Below are 19,953 nucleotides of genomic sequence, written 5' to 3' on the forward strand. Positions count from 1 at the left end.
GCAAAGCATGATATCTTTCTACTGCTAGCACTGTTAGAGTAAATGATGAAACTATTATGGAAATTTCTTGTAACGGTAAAAACTTGCAAACGAATTTCCCAATTCCATCGCTTAGAAAACCATTGAGATTAGAAAAGAAGAATAATGGTTCCATTAAAATGGTGACAATGTCGCTAAAGGCTAAGTTTACCAAAAGGTAATTAGTTGTTGTGTGCATCTCTCGCGTTTTGTGCACAATTCGGATGACTAACACGTTTCCGATCAATCCGATGATATAAAATGGAATAGCGGTGAAAAACAGTGCAAATGCCAAGTTATTACTTTCGTCCATAATGTTAGATGCACATTTGTCTCCCGTGTTTGAAAATCGCTTCTCAAACTCATTAATAATTCATGCAGTCAAAGGCCAATAAATGACCTCCATTTCGGTCAGGTGGATGAATCTTGATACCCCAATAAAACACCAGATGAAACACCACCAGGTTTTCATCTGAGATGAAACATGTTTTTCATCTGAGATCAAACATTTGCATTTTAATGAGATTAATTTCTTATTGTTTCATCACAGGTCACCAAAGCGTATGTGACACAGGTTACCATGCAAGCGTTATTTAAGAGTTTGTATGGAGTTAAAATTAAATCGAAATTTAGGCAACAATATTCCCACAAAACCCACAAAAAATATAATAAAATCTGAAAAAGCTTACCTGGTGTGTTTTGCTGTGTTTTCAATGCTTCTCAGTGCTTCTAAACGCTGTTTAGAGCAGTTTATCTCTCAGCAGCTGGCCTACGTGCATCACTGTATTATGTTAATGACAAGGTAGGAAACTTAAAGTCGAATTTGAATAAAATTTGGCCCGTCATTTGAGGAGAGCACTTCGAAAACCTCGCTAAAATTTGCTTGAAACTTAAGCACTCGCTTAACTGTCTCTCCATATGGCAAGAAGGATGATGTGCAGTCCTTCCTGGGCAGATAATTTTCGGCGAAGTTGATTTATGGAGACACAGGCCTTCGTGGAAAACAAAGTTCATTTCAAATTGGGTGCCATTTTTGCCGCCGACAGAGCCGTGTCGCTGGAATGTTGGAACAAACTCTCGGTCAAACCTAGGCACGAGTACTAAAATATGCCCAGCCGGGGAAATCCACGGGAAGCCTTTAGCACGTAACAAACCACACAAACCCCCTCCCGGCTAAGTGCGGTTCTGTACCAGCCAGCCGTGCTTGGCGTGACAGCAAGAAAGGTCTCTTGAGAATATGAATTGACTTTTGTATTATTAATTTTTTTTTTCGCCGTGCAGGAACCGAAACGTCTTTCAAATTATTCTTCCTGATATCCTGCGCGCAATATGCCAGAAACGAGAGCGTCAAAATACAAAAGGTTTATAACGTGCACGACAAGACTTACACGTGCGTAAAAAATGCTGCCGATCTTGACAAAACAATAGCTTGAAACGACTAAATAGAAGGTTTTGCAGAGAACGTGAATACTGGCCTGCGTGCAGACGTCTCCTGCATTCCCTTTGTTGCACTCGGGAAAGGAAAACAAAGAAAATAGGCCGGGGAAGGGGCAAATTTTCAGTGTCTTTCAGTCAGCTTTTATTTAAAAAAAAAAAAAGCCAACTCGTAAGATACGAGTAGGAAAATCGCGAATTCAGTTCATAAAAAAAAAGCACTGAGAAGCATTGAAAACACAGCAAAACACACCGGGTAAGCTTTTCCAGACTTTATTATATTTTTTGTGGGTTTTGTGGGAATATTGTTGTCTAAATTTCGATTTAATTTTAACTCCATACAAACTCTTAAATCACGCTTGCATGGTAACCTGTGTCACATACGCTTTGGTGACCTGAGAAGACATGTCAAAAACTCGGGCTCCGTGCTTTATCACGGGTTCCAAATACCTCGAAACAGATGAAAGCACTCGGCCTGCGGCCTCGTGCTTTCATCTGTTTCTCAGTATTTGGAACCCGTGATAAAGCACTCGCCCTCGTTTTTGACATATTACTTGATATACTGAAAGTTTAATAATTGCAATGTCAGCTGTGCACGTGGGTTGTTTTCTTCCATACCCAGCTTCTTCCTTATTTAGTACAGTATGATATGCAAATATCGGTTTGTTAATTGAATAAATAACAGTCTGTTTTTTTGTGTTTTTATTTTTTTTATTTTCTATTATTAATTTTTTTTGCTCTCGTTTACAGCTGCATAGACAATGGTCATCGATCACTTTTAAAATCTTTCTTGCTCTTGGGCTAATATGCTCAATAGTAAGAACTTTATGCTAATGATCGACCAGATCTTCTATAATGACAACTTCTTTTCGTTTTCAATTTCTTTGCGCAAGTCATAATTTGTTTAATAATTATTATTCTGTCTAGTCTCACAGGCTAATCAATACATACAATTGACCCTATTTGGCGAATACATGCAACTGTTTTGAAACAATGTCAACCTTTTTTATACACCCCCTCTTAATCTGTTGACAATAACATACAGATCAGACTGCAGAGAAGTTTTTGCCGCGGGAGAGGTGATCATTAAAAAAATATGTAAAAATTAAAAAAATTACTAATCGAAAATATTTAGTCTCACCAGCGCTAGCTAGCAACTAGTAACAACATGTAAATGCAACAAAAAAGGGGCTGTTTAAATACATCACTTCATTCATAAAGACAATACATCGTTTTCTCAAAGTAGTGTTTCATACATTCATATTCATTTATTCATCTTCACGGAGTTACGAACACGCAATATGACCAGACGTTCCAGTTGGCTTAATAGTTCAGTTGGTAGAGCACGGCGCCGGGATCGTAGAGGTTCTGGGTTCGAATCCTGTTCAAGCCTGAATTTTTTTCATGCTTTCTTTTCCCAACTGCTTAAGTTCCGTAAACAACTGCGAGGGGATTTCTTCTATTCAGTGTTTCACCCGGGGTTCAAATATATGTTTCATGTGTTCATATTTATTTAATACATGTAATAGTTAACATAAGATATTCAAAATAAGTTCAAGGCTTATTTTAATAAATTCAGTTAGAAAGAATTAGAAACTGAAAAACAACAATGTAATTTCGGCGGCCTTCATTTGCTTCATCATCAACACGTCTCGCAAGGGCCAAACGGACTGCAGGGAAGTAACATCGCCGAACCACCAACCTATTATGTTAAAAGTGGTGTTAGTGTTCGCTAAAAAAACTGTAAAATACTTTGGAATATATATTTTTGGAAGCTGCTGTGTGAACTCGAGCACCGACGCTAACTTCAAAGCACTTGGCTCAAGTGTCAAATTGAATGACTTGAATCAGTATTGACAGAAGCTGCCGTGAAGTTTACGTACAGGAAATTATATTTTTGCCGGCATTTTAACCCCCTAAGCACCAAAAGTGACCGAGGCTACTACTTTCTCCTTGCGTTTGATCACACATGTAGGCATGGCGATAAACAAAATAATTTCTTGAGATAAAATATCTCAGCCGAATGATGTTGAAACAAATTCTCTCAACTTGTACCGTACGAAATATTTGGAGAGGGTGGGGAGAATGTACATGTTGATCATTGATGATTTAGTGAAATTGTCAGATGAATTTTGTGCAAAGGACGTGCGTTACACACACGTGTTACCGCTTACTGTTAGCAAACCATTTTGCCTCATATTTTCGGTCCTTCTTCCATTTCCTGTGCTGTAAATAGATGCAAAGGCTGCGAAATAAAATTTCTTAAAAAAATCTGAATCTCTCGAAATCTTAATCGATCGCAAAGCTGGAGGAAAGTATGGCTTGCCTCGAATTGTTTGTCAATGATCAGTCGGAATAAAGGAAAATCCGAACGCGTTTTTTAGCCCTTGGGTTACAGACTTTCAGGAAAAAAAAACTGTATCTATAGTTCTGGTTAGGATTCTCCATCTATTGCTGGATGAAGGCATCCTTCAAATTCCCGAAATCAATAAATCGCATTGAGTCGATTCAGAACTTCGAGTTGGACCTCGCAGAAAACTCATCACAGTATTTTAATAGCCCGTTTTATAAGGTTTAGTTGAGGTGTCTGTAACGTAATCAATATTAGCTCTACATCCGACGCATTGGTAGGGGGATGGAAGGGAGGGGGGGGGGGGGGGGGTGCAACCCTAAAGGTACGCTGTAACATTAAAACGTTACATCAGAAGCACATTATTTTTTAAGTGTTAGTATTTAAAGCTTTTGAAGTATTCATTAACGAGAAATTAAGCTACGGCGTGTATTCAAAATTTCGGAACTTCCAATGTCTGATAATATTCTATGTACGTAAATTGAACTCTGTTTGTTCTGGACATTTTGTTTTGTGAGAGATTCTGACTGAGGCTGAAGCGGAAGAAGGCAGACGTAGAAACTTTCCATACGTTCTGAACAGCCACCCTCTTAGGTCCGCCATTTAGCTTGGTTTTACATCCATTACACAAAATCTTCAACAACAACAACAATACCAACAAATTTTATTTACCCCAGCGTCTAGAGAAAACATTTTACAATGTAGCACACAAATAGTAGGGTTACCTGAAATAACCTTAGAGTTAAAAATGCCAGTCAGCCAGTTAAAAGAAAAGATATTTTATATGTTCAGGTGTGGAACACAAACAAACATAGGCACAGGTGCAAATATATGAAGAAACAGAGTTCAGATAACTACCAGTAGTCTAATATAATCATTGGCCAATTGACCTATCAAATGGTCGATAAAACAACACGTGCAGTGGTTTTATTAGCCGGTAAAACCTCCTCCTTATTAGCATGCGGTGTTTAATGTTTTTGTCGTATGCTAATTTCCAACGTTCACAAAAGCAGCATTGTTATGAACTCTCTTGACACACGCTTTTCCAGGAATGTGTTTGGAACAGTTCAAAAAACTCGCAGCACGTATTTTGTCGGGTCTAAAACCACTCGGCTGCGCCTCGTGTTTTAAATCCCGATAAAACACAGCTGTTTGTGTTTAAAACATTACGTAAAGTCCAAATTAATTCAAAATTAATTCACACCAATATAGAAAGCTTTAAATCATTGCCAGAATTTTTTTACGAAAAACTCACTAAGTTATTAGTAGGCTTGCGCCAACATTATATTAACAATATTGTGTGTTTAATTAGTCAGGATAGGCACTTTCTTCCCAACCCAAACAAACACTGAATAGAGTCATTTAAACACGTGTTTTAATTTCTTCAAACTCCTACAGCAAGAACTACAAAATTAAGCGCAAAAAGAATTCGCTCGGTTCCTTGAGTTTTCAACTTATAAGCTGCCTGAAGAGAAAAAAATAATATGTTCCTTTATATTTTCATGTGTTGATTGCTATAACCCCGGGTATAACCGCTTTTACTGATTATGATTCAAATCCAAACCAGCTGTCTGTATTTCCACAAGAGCCTAAGTCGTTAATTAAACGATCGTTGGAACTGTGGATAGTAAAATTATTAAATGTATTGTGATATGTACGATGGAACATCAAAAGCGAGGGAGGCAGGTTAGAATTACGGTTTGCGGTGGTGAAATAATAATAATAATAATAATAATAACTTTATTAACGTGTCAAGAAATGTAGCTGAGGGGAGAAGTCCCCTCTACTAATAGTGGACACCTAACTAAATTCTAAAATTTCTAAAAAATTATAAAAAATGAATTAAAATTTACATCGTAAACCATATTAATATAATTTCATACATCAATCGCAAAAAAATCATGTAAACCCAAGTCATTCTCGGCATAGGTTGCCGCCTCGACAATTACTGACATTTGCTGCTAGGGCAGTAAGGTCCTGATTACGTATGACTCTTTTAAATTGCTTCAGAGAGGGTTGATATCTTATTCTAGGAGTGAGATCATTCCACAGTTTAGGCCCTAGGTAACGAAGTGAGTGTTTTCCATATGTCACCGAAGAGAATCGAGGTTGAACAAATTCTCGCTTTCTTAAGTAAAGAAAACCAGATAGCATTTCGAACTGATTATACAGGGAAAGCACTCGCTTTTCACCAATTCAATGTGGCCGAGGTTGGGATTGTTGTTGGTTCTCGTCCCTGCAACGATTTTTTTTCTCCGGTTACTCCGGGTTTCCTCCCTCCACAATAAAACCAACACTTTCAAGTTTCAGTTCAACTCTAATTAACAAACCACCCTAATTAACAAGCTTGGTACTATCCTCCCTAAATATCGTTATCCTTATTTTTAAAAAGGCGACAGCTTACAACAGACGATCATTTATCTTAAGTCTGTTTGGTAATGCATGAGTTTGTTTCGCGCGCTGTTGCAAAACTCAAGCAGCCATTTTAAGCTATCCCTGTATAATCAGTTCGAAATGCTTTCTGGTTTTCTTTACTTCTATTAATGGCTGTAGAATAAAATTTCCATTTTGTAATTTTCGTTTGTTTTAATTGTTGCAGTTTTTAACGAGTTTTTAACGATTTGTTTGGAATTAACTCAAAACTAAAAATTGCAAAATGCATAATATTACAATTACAAATTCGTAAAATGGTCCTCTCGCAAAAATTCGACAGTGCAGATGTGTGAAGAAAGAGCTGGTACACCCAGCTTTTAAAATCTCTAACTTGAGTCTCGGAAGAAATGAAAATGTGACTAGGTTAACCACTAAGAATGGTTTTGTGAGGTGACATTTGCTGTTATTTTACCGGGTCATAACTTAATAGACTCATCCCGGTGATGTCGGCCTGCGACACAACATTATGCGTTTGAATCCTTCCTGGAACTTTTTACTACGAAAAGCGTACAATATTGGATTAAGACACAAACCACAATTGAACAAAATAACAAATACGGACGAAATATTAGAGTAAAATTTGAGGGTTATTTGTTGGCCACCCCCTGTTGCTATGACAGTGTAAAAAACTACGAATGGTCCATAACCGATGAAAAATCCAATTGTAGCCAGGACGAATGTGACAACAAGCTTCCTTTTCTCGGGTCTTGTTTCTACTTGTGATTCTGCGCAAATCGTGTTTGAAAAGTAAAGTCCTTTTAGCAGAGACCCATAGCAATAAAGCATAACCAAAAGTGGAGTATAAGCGACAAATACAGCATTTATGATCACATAAACTTTGGTCGCTTGATTCATGTGTAAGCTCCATGGACCAACACATGTAGAGTGTGATTCGCTCCATCCCTGGAATACGAAATGTGGCAAGCAGAGGACAACACTTGAGATCCAAATAAGAGTAATGGCCTTCTTGATGTTGTCCTCGTTCAATCGTAATCCTGTACTAAAAGGTTTCAATAAAGCATGATATCTTTCTACCGCTAGCACTGTAAGAGTTAAGGCTGACGTCATTATGGCAATTTCATTAAGGGTTAACATCTTGCAAACGACTTTTCCTAACTCATCGCTTAGATATCCATTGAGATGTGAAAAGAAGTATGGTGGTGCCATTAAAATGGCGATGATGTCGCTTAAAGCCAGGTTTACCAACAGATAATTAGTTGTTGTGTGCATTTCTCGCGTTTTGTACACAATCCGGATGACCAACACGTTTCCGATGAATCCAATGACATAAATTGGAATACTTGCTAAAAATATGACAAACCCCAGACTGTCAGTATCATCCATTATGCTTCGCATGTTAAAAGCCTGTTTCGATTTACCGTTCGATATATTGTTAGGTTTGCATACTGCGCAGGTTGTTAATTGCAAGGAGATCTGCATAACTATCAGTCCCTATTTAACTGGTCTTAAACGGCCCTAGCCTTTCAGTTAACTACACCACAATGACGGCTTTTCTCCCCTTATTTACCACTTACTTCCCTAGTAATAATTTAAAATCATATTGAAAATTAAAAATTTATTGCAGCTAATGAAGTTGTTTTATGTACGTCTTTCCCTAGCCTGCGTAGCTAGCGGTATTGTAGGTGCGTGCGAAATAAAGTTTTGGCGCCGGAGCTGATAGAAACGAGCGGCAAAGCCGCGAGGAGAATGGGGAGGGGACTTTGAAACGCAGAGGCAAAACAAACATAGGTCTATCTATTTATTTGTTTATTTGTGCTTCACGATATTCTCGAACACTAATTTCAGTGAAAATAAATATTTTCAACTACACCACTAATGTAAACGTGTCGGAATAATAAGACGAGTAGTATTTCTTATTTAGAAGTGTTTCATGTTCCTGGGTATTTTTTGCGAGGTGGAAGGTTTTTAAATTTTTTTGTTTGTTTCAAATGATCCTCTCGTTTGAGGATGTCGGTCTGCAACCACAAATTATGCGTTTGAATCCCTGTTGGAAGTTGGTACTCCGAAAAGCGTATATTATCGGATTAAGACATAAACTAAAATCGATCAAAAGAACAAATACAGATGAAAGAACAGGATATGACTTAACACTTAAGTGCTGATTAAGACCCGATGCTATAACTGTGTATAGAACCGTAAATGGTCCATAACCGATAATAAATCCAACAGGGGCCATAATAAATGTGACAACAAGTGTCTTTTTCTCGCGCCTTCTTTCTCCTTCTGTTTCTGGACAAACCATATTCGTGAGGTACAATCCTTTAATAAGACATCCATAGCAGTAAAGCATTATTGAAAGAGGGATACAAATGGCAAATGCAACGATTATGAACGTATACACTTTTGTCGCTAGATTCATGTGTAAGCTCCATGGACCAATACAAGTGGATTGCGATTCGCTCCATTTCTGGAAAACAAAAAAAGGTACACAGAGGAGGAGACTTGAGATCCAAATGAGTGCCACGACCTGTTTGATGTTTTCTTCTTTTATCCGTAATCCTGTTCTGAAAGGCTTCAGCAAAGCATGATATCTTTCTACCGCCAGCACTGTTAGATTGAACGATGAACCTGTTATGGAAATTTCAGTGAGCGGCAAAAACCTGCAAACGAATTTTCCAAATGCATAGCTTAGATATCCATTGAGATGTGAGAAGAAAAATAATCAGGGTCCCATTAAAATGGTGATAATGTCGGTAAAGGCTAAGTTTACCAAAAGGTAATTAGTTGTTGTGTGCATCTCACGCGTTTTGTGCACAATTCGGATGACTAACACGTTTCCGATGAATCCAATGATATAAATTGGAACAATGGTGAAAAACAGTGCAAATGCCAAGTTATCATTGTCATCCATAATACCAGATATATCCTTTTCCCTGGTAGCTGAAGCGACAGCCGGAAATACGTCTGCGTTCGCAGGCTATTTTCCTGGTTAATTTCAAAACTGTTTCAGTGCTTTAGAAATTTAACGACAGTGAACCTGAGGGTTAGAAGCTGTGCAGGTGTTTTCCTCACAATTTTCCTTCCTTACTTGGTAACACTGCATATGGGGTATGCCATTATGTTTAAACATATCAACACTTAGTGATTATCAATCGCCTGCAAATTCAATGGTCTTTAGCTTGGGTTCGCATGCACTCCGCCTTAGCTGCATATTGGACGTGGCCACGATATGCGATGTGCATAAAAATTTATATTGATCTTGGTTTAGTCTCAATATATATGTATGAATATGTTATGCTGGTGGGTCTAGATCTTCCTAAGTTTTTTCGATGAAAGCAGATATCGATTTTGAAGACTTTCGAGTGCTTCTTTTAGTCTTATTTTCAATTGCGGATTCGTTCTATTTTTATTTTAATTTATTATTTTTTTTGTAGTAATTATTCGTCTGCCTATTGCTTCCAGCAAAGCATTAACTAATTTTTTTAATGCATGTATATCACGTTTCCTTGCACTTGTCTTTGAATTTTCATTCATTGTAAAGTTTGTTTAAATGTTTGCAAACGCCTTTCAAGTTTTGTACTATAGAGATGACAAATTTTGCAAAATATATATAGTCAGTAAAACTTAATTTTCTTTGCACAATTATTCATCACTTATGTTGCGTGTATTATAAACGAATAACGCGAAAACGAAACGGAGTTGCAGCTGGTAAAGCCTTTGTGATGATTTACATCAACATATGAATGCAATACAAACATCCTCTTTCAATTTGCTTAATGTCAAATTTCATGTCAGAGCTAATTAAAGTATATAGCCTTACTCACTTACTAAAGATTAATTGAACTTTCCCAAAAAAGGAGGTCTGATTGACACCTGTCAGCACCGTAACAACACAACGATGCTGTAGCGCATTTCAATTTATGCTTTTTTTTTTGGCTGGAAGCGTTTCATGTCCGTGGCAGTTAACAAGACGATCTGCTACAAGACTGCGAAGTTGAAAGACATTCTACGTGTTTAGTGAGCGTTTTCAAGTAATCTTCGGGTAGATTACCGTTCAAACAAATTAAAGAACCGCCTCTTTTTGTATTTATTCGCCGAGTAAAATATATTTGGATGAAACAGAGTTTTTACTGAAGAATTGATTAATGCTTTTAGCTGTGCGCATATTGAGTTATGGATGCACTTGGGAAGTTTGGAGAGCACGAGAGAAGCGTAAGAGTTGCCCGAGGCGTAGCCTCTAGCTTCTTGAGTGCCCTCCAAACTTCCCAAGTGCATCCATAACTTGATATACGCACAGCTAAAAGCATGAACCAATTCTTTTTAAACATAGTGCATGACAACAAAGAAGTGAGCGGAAAAAAGTTTTATTTGTGATTGACAACAAAATTCTCTCAATGTGCTGAAAAACATAAAAAACAAAACAAAAACAAAAACAAACAGAAAAAAGGAAGCTTCTTATTAGCTGGTTACAAAAACAACACAACGGTATGGTCTAAACGAAAACGTTTCATCTGAAATCGCCAATGAAAATTTGCTTATCTGGATTAGTTTGCAGAACAAAACAAAATACTAGGGAATATGCAGATTGGTCGACGCAAGTATCATTGTCGTATTATTATACATTCGTCGGCTTATCAGTCTCTGACGGTGAAATATCAGCTCAAGGTAGTGTTGAAGATGGTGTTACTGCATGAGATATAAAGAAGCAACTGTTTCTAACATCTCCTTCATTTTACTATATTGCAGATGTGGGCACGAAAGTCCAGTTACCTCTCCAATTTGAGCGCCTACTGCTCTAAGGCTAACCTCAGGGTTGCACCGAAACGAGGCACAGCAATCATGTGGTATAATCACCTGATCGATGAATCATCTGGCTGGCTGTCAAGCCTCGACTCCATGTCTTACCACGGAGGATGTGACGTCATGAAGGGTCACAAGTGGATTGTAAATAACTGGATAAATATCGTCGGCAATAGCTGGGACGATTTACGGACTTGGAGTAATAAACATTCCAGAATAATTGATTGGAAAGGAGATTAACCCTCTGTTAAATTAAAAAAATCTCGTCATGAAACCGATAATCGATATAGTCGAATCGATTTTATACACTGGCAACAAATCGATAACAATCGATTGTACATGTCACTGGAAATACAGGAAAATTGATGACAAAGAGGGCTGCGAACATGGATTCTTGTGGCATGTATTGTTATCAATTTAATTTACTAAACGTTTGCTTATACAGAGTGAAGGTCACCGTGGGTAAAGAACATTTCTCTGTTCTAACATTGAACTCAAATCAGAAGCCTGTTCAAATAACGTTTTTTTTTTTGTACTTGGTAAACATAAGCAAAACTTTAAAGGTGTTGATGAAGATTTAACAAATTTATTTTATATGGGACCATAGCACCCCCCCCCCCCCCCTCCCCGATAAGCTCACGTGGATTGCATTCTGTAAATTACTGTACAGGATAGGGGTAGTACAACATGCATGGGCTGTACAACGGAAGGCTCGGTGCAACATGTTCCGTTTTTATGGTATGCGAGAGTGTAGCAAAATTTGACATTTTGGCTTTATTTTTAAGAGTCGCAAAAATCAAGGCATTCCTTGCAGAAATTTCAAGGCAAGGATTATTCTTGCCACGGGACAAAGCTGAGGTTTTGACTCAACTTTGTGGTATTATAAAAGGTTCAAGTATGTGTAGGGTTGGCCCTCAAGGTGAAGTCTCCCCGTCTGAAACTTAGTTGAGCCCTGAAGTACATACAGTGATGCTGCATTTCCGCACCTGCGCTGTTTGCTCCAATTGAACTTGCAAGTCTCCTCGTTCAGATACATTTTCAGGTCGTCAAATATAGCCTGCCGATTAAAATCGATAAATCAATGAGACTTGCCTTCCATCAATCAATAGTAGATTGATTATATCGACTGCCTTCTGATATCGATTTTCATCAATTGTGTTGATGTAACCTTGGCGCTCCTTTTGTTTAATTTAGTATGTCTTCATGAATTTTTTAAGGATTTAGTATGTGTATCTTTTACGACACAGCCACCATAAGTAACTTTTGCATCTTTATTTTGTTTTCTTCAATCCACACTACTTTACTAGCTGGCGTTGTGCACAGACAAAAAAATACTGACGAATTGGTAATAATTTGTTCTAGACTACAAAAAAAAATACCTTATGGATCAACAACTTGTTATGTTAATGACAAATAACAAGTAACTACACAGGACCTTATGCTAAACCCTTTTGCCATTTCAGCATCACTTATTTGAATTCAACCAATTAAGTCTCATATTAGCCTTAAAACAAACTACAAAACCCTAACTGCTACAAAGGAACTCAGTGGATATTATGATATAAATGGTTTGATATAAACTATAAACCCTTCTATTGCGTATTTTACTTCTTCAAAATCAACTTACAATCGAAGCATTTTAAATTACTACTGTACCTTGCATATAAAAGGTTACATTCGCAATTGAGAAAATTTTTCTTCATTATATTAAGGTTAATTATTTAGACTCGCTGAGAGACGTCATTGCAACTGACGGTCAAGTTCACAGGGCTCGAGGTTAACTTTTTAGCCCACTAGTCCAGTGGCTAATAACAGGTCTAATTTCACTAACCAACATCGAATTGTCACTAGCCACAGCATCACCAATTTGTTTTACAAAAAGGGAAGGTTAGGCATTTTTTATTTGTTGCATAATAATTGTTAAGAAAAATCTCCCATATCTGTAAAGGTTTTTTCACTCTTCAGAAATTTCATTATTTACGATTGAAATTTCAAGTTCACTTTAACATGAAAATGCCTGGGCCCATGCAGTTGTTCGAAAGCCGATTAACGCTATTAAATCCCCGATTAAAAGTTAACCGAGGTTGGAATCTCACTCATTAAAAATGTTTTTAAAAGCTGATTTTTAGCTGAAAGTAAAGAAAAGTCTAAGTCAAAACTGTAGGGTAAAAATCTTTTGGAAAAATACTTATTGGTTAGTAATTACAGTCAATCCAGGTCACGCGTGAACAGTAATTCCAAGAATGAAATGAACATTCGAATTTCTCTTTGTAATGTCCGACGTGTGAATGAAATGTTGGACATCTCTCTGGAAGTCGTTCCGAAAAAGACGCATTAACTGAAAAAGAGTCAAAATACTTGGGAAACAATTGCTATTCTTGAAATATTCAATTTTGCAATGTAAAGAAAAATTCATAGCTTTATACTGTCAATAAGCTAGGGAAATTTATACGGGAACTCTGCATTCTCGTTGGCGATTTTGAAAACTGACATGTAAATTTCAAAACTCCGTTCCAATTTCAAAAATATCGTTCACGCGTGACCTGGGTTGACTGTAAACTCGGATCAAACTTTACGTTGACCCAGGATTAGCTTAATTGGGTTTTGAACAACTGGGCCCTGAACTCTGGGCATGCAGCACAAAAAGCATCTCAATGTAGGGCTTGTTCTCTTGATTTTCTTTGTTTTCTGTCCAACACACTAGTACTTTACAATTTTTACTGACCAAAATAACTAGTGACAGCATAAAACCTACCGGCCAAAACTGATTTTTTTTTTTTTTTTATTACTTAAACTGGTTATCATTTTTAATATTTATTTATGTATTGTAAACGTTGTAAATATTGTTTTAATATTAATTTATGTATTGTAAAATTGTCACTGAAAAACCCCTATGGGGAGTGTCAATGAAGTAATGTATCGTATTGTAACCACTCTTTGGCTAGTTGACTACCGCTACTCTCGAGCCCTCTACACCGAGGACTAAATTAGACGTTAGTTGTAAATGAGTTCTCTAATCGATTCCACACTTGTTCTAGTACACCTTCCTCTTTGTTTTTGTGAAGATAGAAACCACTACGGAGAACTGTCAACTTCGCATCGCACTACGGAAAACTTGACGCCATGATCATTGAGTCGGTCAATCAGCGAGGTACCGGTGAAGGCAGCACCTGGGGTCAAAACTCCACCGCTGAAAGAAAATTACATGGGATGAAATTTTGCTTGTCGTGCACTTGAAATTATTTCATGAAATGAAATGTATTGGATAGAAAGTCAAATTATGGATGCGGCGTTAGATTCCCACGCAGTCGTTTTTAGGGTACTCGAATTATTATTATTAGGGACCCTCAGATTTTACTGCGGGGTACGAGATTGAGTACGAGTACGATTTTTCAAATCTAGTTTGCGTGGTTCAAATAACTGCTTGTCGCACCAATCTTGTTTCTTAGGCCTCCTTATGCGCTGATAAACAAAGGAAATTAGTGAGAGTTCTGGGGAAGTGACTAGTCTGAAATTTGAAAATCGCACTTGAACTCAATCTCGTACTCGTGCTCTGATCTGAAGGTCGCTATTAGCATACCTCAGTGATCGACTATCCCGTAACGCGCAATCTGATTGGCTACACAGGTGCCGTCTATCGATCGATAGACGGCAGTTTGTCAGAGCGCGTGCGATTTAGCATGCATCATTGCACAAATATATCAAAATTTATGAAATACAAAGATTTTTTGCTTCATAGATCGATCACCGAAGCTTTGATAGTTGGCTCTCAGCCGATAGAAACCTCGAGCTCGCCGTCCAATTGTTAATTATTACTCTCCTCCCCTCTTTAATACGGCGTGAGGTAGCTGTTAGGGACTTGTAGTCCGGAGATACCGGGTGCAAGTCCCGCACTGGCCGCTTACTGGAGTTGTTATCGGTAGCGCTGAGTTGAACTCCGCGCCGGGGCGTGCTTGTAAATTAGCCAGTTGGCCCGCCACCTGTCAGCTCATTGGGATTTTTAACCTGTTATGTTTAATTTGGATCATTTCTCTCCAATAGTTTGACTGGAGTGTTCAGTCTCACAGCAGCACAGTGGTTATTTAACAAATCGACAGCAGTTTCTATGGTCTGTACTCGTATAGACCAGATAATGACGCGATAGTATGTTCCGAAGAGTCAAGTGGGGCCACGAGCTGCAGGTGAGCGGTTTCACCGCCAAGTTTTGAATATTTTATCGCGTCATTTTATAGAAAACTGCCCTCGATTTGTCAAATGGAGTCCAGATTTTTTATTTGTAGCGCTGGGCTTATGATAAACCCAACACAACGAAATTATCAGCCTGGGGAAGGGGAGGGGGGGGGGGGGTGAGGGGTAAGTTAACTGTGGTGCTGCGTCAGTGGGGAGTAGAAGCGAGTGTTTGCTTCATAGGTAAATTGGCCACCGTAAAGAGACTTAAGTGCTGACGCTTGGAGCGTTAGCCCTTCGTCAGTGCGAATGACGAAGGACTGACGAAGGGCCAACGCTCGAAACGTCAGCACTTGAGTCTCTTTACGGTGGCCAATTTACCTATATTTATCAACTCTGATGATAAACTAAAAATTCGTAATTACTACCCTGTCTTGTTAGCAAAAAATCCTTTTTATTATTAATTTGGAAGTTTACTGGTTTCAAATCAGTCACCTGTTGGGTAAGGTTTCTTCCAGGATCACCATGGCGGCCTGTACCATGCAGATGGGTGTAGCTATATAACCCGCCTCTGATGGGAAAAACAAAATTATGCAAGTTTTAAAGCAGCACTGATGAATAAAACAAAAAATTCCTAGGTGTTATTTTGTGATCGGAGATCAGATGTACAAGAACATCAGATGTTTTCTTTGGCAATGTCCAGATAATACAGTTCGTTAAGGATTAACCCATAAGAGTACGTGTTTGTGTGTTTTATTCATTTATTGTTTTCAGGGGAGCAGGGATGGCGCAGTGGTGAGAGCACTCGCCTCACACCAATGTGGCCCGGGTTCGATTCCCGGACTCGACGTCATATGTAGGTTGAGTTTGTTGTTGGTTCTTGTCCTTGCTCCAAGAGGTTTTTCATCGGGTACTCCGGTTTTTCCCTCTAGTCAAAACATCAACATTTCAACATTTACAATTCCGGATCCGGAATTTTATTCAGGGCCTCCTGAGTGGTAGGCGAAAATTATAGCTCTTTAAGTCCAATTATTTATTTATTTATTTATTTATTTATTTTTAATTGGGCTTATTGACATCTGCAGACGACTCTATTCCCCACTTTTTCTAGTGTTGTAAACTGCGGTTATGATGGTAACAGCTTGAGAGGTCAAGGGAGAGCAAAGCAACGATTGCCAAACACCTGGACTCGCTGGTAGAGCGAAATCTCAAAAGTATCTATGCATTAATTGCAAAAAAAGTCTTGTTTTAGATTTGGCATGCCTTTAATTACATTAGTTACAGTAAAAGCAACCAAATCTTGTGATTACAATGTAAAAAAAAAAAAAAAAAAAAAAACATCGCCAGCCTCTTTTGTATCTCAGTCTGAGAAGTTACAACTATTAAACTCACCTGGTCCGGTAACTTTGGTTACAATCTGACCATCAGGTTTGGAAGGAAGAGTTCTGAAATAAACATTTTAAAAATAAAAAGGAAACATGTATTACAGCCAACCTGAGTGATCCATGTGCGATCGTTATTTCGAAAAGCAGTCAAACATGTGTCTGTTCATAATATTTTGATGCACCTGCCACTTTTATCAGAAGAGTTTAAGCTAATGGCAAAATTGAATCAACAATTCATTGTAAACATTTCTGGAATTTTAGTCAACACTGCGAGAGGCAACTGACATTAAACAAATTAATTGCAGTTTAAGTTGACAGGCTTGTTACCATGACTATGGACAGAGTGCAACATCATAGGAAAGTGACATAACACATACTGCACTAATAACGTCTAGTTACATGTAATTGGTGCACAAATGGTACCAAACGTGCTTTGCGTTTTTGCTTTCCAGTTGTATTCAGTAAATTAAGTTTATTTCTGCAATCAGTTTATCGGAGATACCACACAGACACACAAGTAACAATTATACATGTTGTGAATAGTGCCCTCCGAAGTTCAGTAGGCATTCCCCATCTGGCACAGAGGAGAGCAGTGTGATATCTTACCCTGACTTCACTGCATTTTCACTGAATCCAGCTCCTTGGAAAAGAAATGAAAAGGATGACCCTGCCATCTGTGGAAAGACATTGTAATACAAAAAGTTAAGACACAAAAGGAAATAAACGAATCTTGCTTCTGTGAAAGAGAACGCAATGAATGTTTCTGGACAATTCGCTTGTCAGCCGCAAACAGGAATGAAACATCAAGCACTTGCAGATACCTAATCAAGAACATTTATTTTCTGAGTGGTTTTTGTATTTTGAATACAATTATGTAATATAACGTTTACCTGTTCTCTGGTAGGTCCTTCATGTGAGAAGAAACCAAACGAGAAGAACTTGGGGTGCTGTGGGAGAACATTTGAAGAAAAAGACCATAAGTTACATGTACTGTACATCAAACAAAGTTGTATGGTATAAAATGCTAGCAAGCAATGCATCCTTCTAGAACTGATGTCCAGAACAATAAGAATCAGTTTCGCAGCCAAATTAGAAGAACGTGCTTCTATTATCTAACAAGGTGGAAGATAAACTACGAGGTCCAAAATGCTAAGCAAAGGGTATATTGTTTAATAGTGAATCGGAAAAAAGCTTTTTATTTAAGCATCAATGTACTTAGTGCAGAGTAGTAATTGGACACTCTCCTGATCAAATTGGAATTTGGAAATCAACTGGTTTTAGCGGAGAGTACGAAAAGCGGAGTGCCTGGAGAAAAACCTCAGAGCAAGGATGAGAACCAACAACAAACTCAACCAACATGATGTGAGTTTGGGAATCACCTACAGTGTAAGGGCAACATTTAACAAAGCCATAATACGAAAGGACACAGTATGATGGTAGTTCTAAATGAAGTCTTGGTATAAACCCCAGCGAAACTCATGTGGCACATGACAAAAACTATGTGATAAACTACAGTACATGTATTAAAAATGCACTGTAGATGAGTGTCAAACCAGTAAAACTCACCTTCTCTAACAAATATCTTCCCATCTTGAACTGGCACAACAGCACAAAGAAAAAGCCAAAGAACATGAACAAGAGAATGACGATCAGTGATGGCATCGTCACATAAGCACCATACTGAATTGGCTTTTTATTTCTCACTTCAACACTGTGCCGTTGTGATCGTCGCACCACTGATGGGTCAGCTCCTAAAAATGGAATACACCACTTCTGCACCTCCTGGCCGTAGGAAATGAACCGCCTTGATGCAAACAGTAAAAGTAAAATTTAAATTGTAAGTTAGTGGTAAACAAAAGACATGCAAAGTTCACATAAAATATAAATTCACATGGAAAATCATGTTTTGCCAAAGTTTGTTGACGTTCTGGGGAACCAGAAACAAGATGGAAATAAAGCAAGCAATCAAAGAGGGAGGGAAGGGAGGAATGAATGAATGAATGAATGAATGAATGAATGAATGAATGAATGAATGAATGAATGAATGAATGAATGAATGAATGAATGAATGAATGAATGAATGAATGAATGAACAATGAAAGAAAGAATGGAAGAAAGAGAGATTAAGAACAAAATGAACGGACGAACAAAAGAACGAATGAACAAATATTAACAAAAACAATGAAAAATATTAATTTGTTTCCACATATTTTTCAACTTCTTGTTATCCCAGAAAAAGGCCTTAGAAAAGGTTAGAAAAAGGCCTTAGTATACTTAGTATTTAAAATGATATCAATTTGCAATAAAGAAACATGCATTAGTTTTCCTTGGACAATGACTAACACTCGTCTTAATGTAAATCAAAATTACTCAGGGAATGATTTTTATGCCACCCACTTCAAAATGTCCTGTTTGTTCCATTAACAACACTTCAATTGTAAAAAGTGATACCAACCGTTTTGCTAATTTGGGCCCAAACTTTGGCATCTGGTTTGGAAATAATTCAGCTCGGAGTTTTTTTAGGTGTCCTTCCCTAGCACTTGCCACACCGTAAATGATTGACTGGTATGTTCCAAAATGTCCTGCCCCTCCCTAAAAGAAAACAACATTAAAAGTACAGATTTTATACTAAACAAATTATTATTGACATACAACTACTGAAACTTCTGTGCACACCTTACACGCATTCAACTGCTTTAAATACAACTACTGAGGTATTCTTAATTACAAATGGGTAGAGTGTACCTAGAGTAGTAAGGTCTACTACTGTAATATTGTTTGTCAACTGAAATACTAAGTTTATGTGATTTCTAAAGTTCTGCTACGATAATTATGTTGTTTTGGCTTTTAAATGTTCATTCAAAGTAATTAAATTTATATAAAAAAAATAAATAAATAAGATACATGTGTATTACTACATGTAATTCAACACATTATTAATAACAATAACTTTTAAATAAACCAAAAATTATATATTCAATTTTCTTAGTTATTTAATACATGTGAATTCATTTAATGTATTTCATATGCATGCAAGGCAAAATGAGACATTGGAAATTCCTGGCAATTATGCACGTGTATATAATAATAAGTAATACACTAAGCCTGCTTGTACATGTACATTTAATTATAATAAATAAGTTTTTAATTTATAGTTAATATTGTGGGGTTCCAGAAAAATAATATGCAAACACCCCAATCCATAGTCAAGGGTGGGTCTGAAAACTGAGACATTTTTCCAAGGAACTTTGGCTTATGAAAATAACTACGACATACAGTATATAGTACATGTAAATGTCAATGAAGCTACAGTGTTTATAACATGTTAACTGGAATTTCCAGAGGAGTGCGAGAAGTCCACACAAATAAAAAAAAGTTAAAGGTTTTTGATATCTTCTGGGACAG

General features: G+C 37.4%; 3 protein-coding genes across 5 annotated transcripts in view; 1 reads left to right on the forward strand and 2 right to left on the reverse strand.

Annotated features, from left to right (window-relative positions):
- Window positions 1-11,494, forward strand: part of LOC146476237 (transmembrane prolyl 4-hydroxylase-like) — a 70,302-nt gene extending 58,808 nt beyond the window's left edge. The window contains exon 11 of the mRNA XM_085114775.1: window positions 10,943-11,494. Coding sequence (XP_084970901.1) covers window positions 10,943-11,236 — 294 coding nt within the window. The 3' untranslated portion in view covers window positions 11,237-11,494. The remainder of the gene's footprint in view (window positions 1-10,942) is intronic.
- The window catches only part of LOC146476238 (saccharopine dehydrogenase-like oxidoreductase), a 52,969-nt gene that overhangs the window by 29,131 nt on the left and 3,885 nt on the right, over window positions 1-19,953 (reverse strand). The window contains exons 6-12 of one of the 3 annotated variants that reach the window (XM_085114769.1): window positions 19,004-19,140; window positions 18,115-18,352; window positions 17,439-17,495; window positions 17,155-17,222; window positions 16,556-16,608; window positions 15,659-15,734; window positions 13,659-14,186 (exon numbers count right to left, since the gene is read on the reverse strand). In XM_085114769.1, coding sequence (XP_084970895.1) covers window positions 14,072-14,186; window positions 15,659-15,734; window positions 16,556-16,608; window positions 17,155-17,222; window positions 17,439-17,495; window positions 18,115-18,352; window positions 19,004-19,140 — 744 coding nt within the window. In that variant the 3' untranslated portion in view covers window positions 13,659-14,071. Of the gene's footprint in view, window positions 1-13,658; window positions 14,187-15,658; window positions 15,735-16,555; window positions 16,609-17,154; window positions 17,223-17,438; window positions 17,496-18,114; window positions 18,353-19,003; window positions 19,141-19,953 lie in introns of those variants that run through there. The other 2 variants (XM_085114770.1, XM_085114771.1) reach the window with 2 other exon arrangements.
- Window positions 6,644-7,579, reverse strand: LOC146476240 (somatostatin receptor type 5-like). The gene has a single exon (XM_085114675.1). It carries the CDS (start codon window positions 7,577-7,579, stop codon window positions 6,668-6,670), a length of 912 nt encoding a protein of 303 aa, XP_084970801.1. The 3' UTR covers window positions 6,644-6,667.

The sequence above is a fragment of the Pavona decussata genome, unplaced genomic scaffold (assembly GCF_977016875.1).
Source record: "Pavona decussata unplaced genomic scaffold, jaPavDecu1.1 SCAFFOLD_78, whole genome shotgun sequence".
NCBI lineage: Eukaryota > Metazoa > Cnidaria > Anthozoa > Scleractinia > Agariciidae > Pavona > Pavona decussata.